The sequence below is a fragment of the Orbicella faveolata genome, unplaced genomic scaffold (assembly GCF_042242905.1).
Source record: "Orbicella faveolata isolate gen_17 unplaced genomic scaffold, um_ofav_v1 contig_34, whole genome shotgun sequence".
NCBI lineage: Eukaryota > Metazoa > Cnidaria > Anthozoa > Scleractinia > Merulinidae > Orbicella > Orbicella faveolata.
The window spans coordinates 8,502,501-8,506,428 of NW_028301563.1; the positions used below are offsets into that span (position 1 = coordinate 8,502,501).

Genomic DNA, 3,928 nt, shown 5'->3' on the forward strand with positions numbered 1-3,928 from the left:
AGTTCCTCTTTCGCTTAGTCCGCCTAGTCCGCTTAGTCCGTCGAGCGAGACCGTAAATAAACCGCGAGAAAAAAACGGCCGCGTGAACTCGCGAGGCTATTTTCTTCTCGTGGTTTTCTTTCGCGTCACGCACGACGGACTGAGCGAAAGAGGGACTACTCGTAGTCTAACACCATATGCAAGCGTCAAATATAACAAATCATGTTACGACCTATCTTTCAGCTAAAACATTCATTCATTCGTATTTCACAACTCGTCAGTTTGTTTATTTGTCTACACATTGCCATTATATATTATAGTGGAACCTCGATTTAACGAACCTCTATTTAACGAGGTCCTCGACATAACGAACGATATTCTATGTCCCGGCCAAAGTTACAGTAAAATGTATGGAATAGAACCTCGATATAACGAATTCTTGGATATAACGAACATAATCCGGAAGCCCAAACGCAAAATCTACCTCGATATCACGAATTACAATGTCAACATGCGACAGAAGATAAACGCTGAACAGATCAACAGTCAACAAATCCTTGTAATCCTTATGGTAAAGAGACAGCAACCTTTCAGTCAACGACTTATTATATGTCATAGACATTGGCACTATAGTATTTCGACACCATTAACTTCTCCTCTATCTTCTTTGAAAACCGGAAATGTTGGGTAGTGCAACATAACAACACTAAAGCCCGTTTCCTTGTTTACATGGACAGTTTTCTGTACAACCTCTATGTTGTAACATTTTTAAATCGCTACTCTGAAAGTGTCGTTTTTTGTAAACAAAAGCTGCACGTCTGCTCAAAAGTGAAAATAATTGATACTGAAAGCCACCATGCTTAATGAATTGCATCTCAAAACGCGGCACTTCTGGGTGACGAAAATTGCATTGAGTTGCGTGACAGAAGTCACCTGTGTTACAAATCAGTCATTAACTATGACCTCGATGTAACGAACATTTTGGTCGTTTCCCCTCATTTCGTTATATCGAGGTTTTCGATATAAATAACGAACCCTCGATTTAGCCAACAAATTTGGCCGGTCCCCAGCGACTTCTTTAAATCGAGGTTCCACTGTATATATTCAACTGTTACACAAAACATGTGAAACCAGATTATACTGTATTACCCGGAATTGATCTGTTCGGAAAACAGAGACAAACAACTCGATGTTTGGGCGCGAGGGACACGAATGGATAGACGGAGAAGATTGGTCGCTCGAGAAACCTCAGAAGACAAATCGATCTCCTAAAATATGCTACTCTGAATGGAGTAACCACCTAACCGAACCGAGGTGGTTTGTTCGTCTCTATGACCCCTAGAGCTATGTCAGCTGGGGTCCTGCACTCCTGTTAGGATCACCCATGTCCAACAACGCGAAGGTTAAACATTAGATGAAGAGTGATTCCTCGGTCTTCCGAGTTTGGCGCAGGGTTAACGACCTTGCCTCGTGGAACGATGCAGGACAAACTGGCCGCTATCCGCTCCATCCCCATTATGTGTAAGACACACCTCAATTGGCCATTTTCGTATTCTCGGTGTTGGACTGGAATTACAATCGTGGACAAAAGTCCTTGGGAAACTTATGTAATGTGACGAATTATCCGTGTTTTAGAATTGAAATTAAAAAACAAACAAAAAAAACAAACAAAAAAACGCTGCTATATCCTTTAAAAGCGCGTTGCTGTCCCCCCTCCCCACCCAACACAATGTTGAAAATCAGGTGAAATTGCAGGTACTAGTTTTCAACATTGTGTGGGAGGTGGGAGGCGAGGTTAGGCAGCTGAAGTTGTATTCGCCTCTGGCGTGTGAGCAAAAGCGCCAAAAGAGCAAATTTGTCCCAAAACTTTTGTCCATGATTGTAGCTTGCGACTGCGGCTAATGCGGGGAGTATTTTCAAATGCAAATGACTTTAATCTCGTTTTGATGATATTCCCCCACACGAGCCTCAATTCCAAGCTACAACCATGGTCACAAGCGTTAGAAATCGTCATTCTTTTCGCATTTTGCCCCTCCCTACCCCTGTGTAATGCTGACATAACACTTAAGTCCAACACAAGTTTGCATTATACCATTTTCCAACATTGAAAGGGGGAATGGGGGTGCCGACACTCGTTCTGTAGGTAGTAATGTTATGATTATTTTCCAAAACAATTTGTCCATGATTGCAGTTGCAGTCCAATACCGAGAATACGACAATGTTTAATTAGTACACCTCTTCCTATTTCACGTGATTTACACCAATGGAAATTTTAGCTCTTTTATGTATTTCATACGCCAAACGAAAAGTCGGAGAGCATTAAAGACGCTAAAGTTTCTCTTGACTGCGCATCAAGCAACTCTATGATGCACGCTAAAGCATGAATCAATTCTTAATTACGTATTGCATTGATTTACTTTTTTTCGTGCTTGTTCAAATGTCTTTCTGCGTTTATCACGTATTTATTTACACATTTGTGTCTTTTCTTTAGTTGATGTATGTCACTGGCAACATTACCAAAATCTGTCCGATGCAGAAAGAAAATATGACCACGTAACAGTAAACCAGAAATGTGACAACACACTCAATGGCTGGTATCGCTTCCAAGGAGCTGCAGGCACAAAAATGGTGACCACATGTCCACCGATGGAACGTTGTGATGCAGTCCTTCCTATCTGGTTGAGTGGTGGTCATCCTACAGTGGCTGAGGGTAAAGTCACAAGAAACGTCTGCATTAATAATTTTGCCTGTTGTGACATATCATTCTCCATTCAAGTAAAGAATTGCGGCTCCTACTATATTTACAAGTTATTTGACCCACGGAAATGTCCCGCCCGTTACTGCAGCACTGACTAATCCAGTTACAAATGCCCTTACTGTAAAAGCTAGACATTGAGTGACAGTTGTATACGTTTACTTTCATTGTCTATTTTTTCTTTGCGATTACTAACAGGCCCAGGCAAATGGAACTAGAGAAGGAATTTGCTTAACATTAGACCTTTTCCGACTGGGCGGTTTTTTGCCCCATTTCAGACCATGTGATGAAAGTCTTGAGAATTCTTCCTTTCAAATTTTCAAATTGTCCCGTGTATGTGAATAAATAACTTTTAGATGGATGAAAGAACAATTCTCTAGAGAATATCACGTGGTCTGTTATGGGAAAACAAACCACCCAAGCAAAAAAAGTTTATTAAAGACAATATTAGATTGTGGGGTGATGCCTCAATGCTGGACCTTTGCAGGCTCAGTTCGACCGTCGCTTACGGCGTACAAGTATTTCTACACATACTGTTTTATGTTGTAGAAATCATGGGAGATGAGGGGCACGGAAGGGGAGAGTGCAAGCTGCGCAGGAATTTTTTTAATGGATTTTCTTTTTATTACCAATTGTATTCTTACTATACAACTGTAGTACTATAGTACACGTGACTCTACACTCACTCGAATGATGTCGCGCGGAATGAAGTATATCATGTACAACGCTTTACTAATAATACTAATTTAGAGGCATTCCAAAGATCGTTCAATGTCAAAATTGATAATATTCAGCCTGAGTCGACCATACCAGACTCAAGTTGTTAATCAACCATGTAACCAACGAACGACCAATAAGAACATGCTTCGAGCAATAAGGCTTGTTGTTGCATCAAACCAGACGAAATTCCAGCTCCATTACAATGTCTCTTGAGAGTTTTTCACCTCTTTGCTTATCATTTGTAGCTGTTCTTTAATATTAAAACTGCGATAAAAAAAGGTATGCACCCATTTCTAGATTTTTCCTAAACAATGGCCACTAACTAACCGAACTAAATCCTTTTCCTCAAACCAAGGGTCCAGTTAGAACATTTGAGGTATAAAGAACATCGTTCAGACTGCTCTAGCATTTTCTATTTCACTATTAATTCTCTCGATGCTAACTGGACGGCATTAGAGCGTGAATTACGTTTTC

The 3,928-nt window shown here is 40.6% G+C and overlaps 1 protein-coding gene across 1 annotated transcript in view; it reads left to right on the forward strand.

Moving 5' to 3' along the window:
* The window catches only part of LOC149104581 (uncharacterized), an 8,118-nt gene extending 5,188 nt beyond the window's left edge, over positions 1-2,930 (forward strand). The window contains exon 4 of the mRNA XM_089272244.1: positions 2,471-2,930. Within this exon, the coding sequence (XP_089128370.1) occupies positions 2,471-2,835 (365 nt within the window). The 3' untranslated portion in view covers positions 2,836-2,930. The remainder of the gene's footprint in view (positions 1-2,470) is intronic.
* The last annotated feature ends 998 nt before the right edge of the window (positions 2,931-3,928 follow it).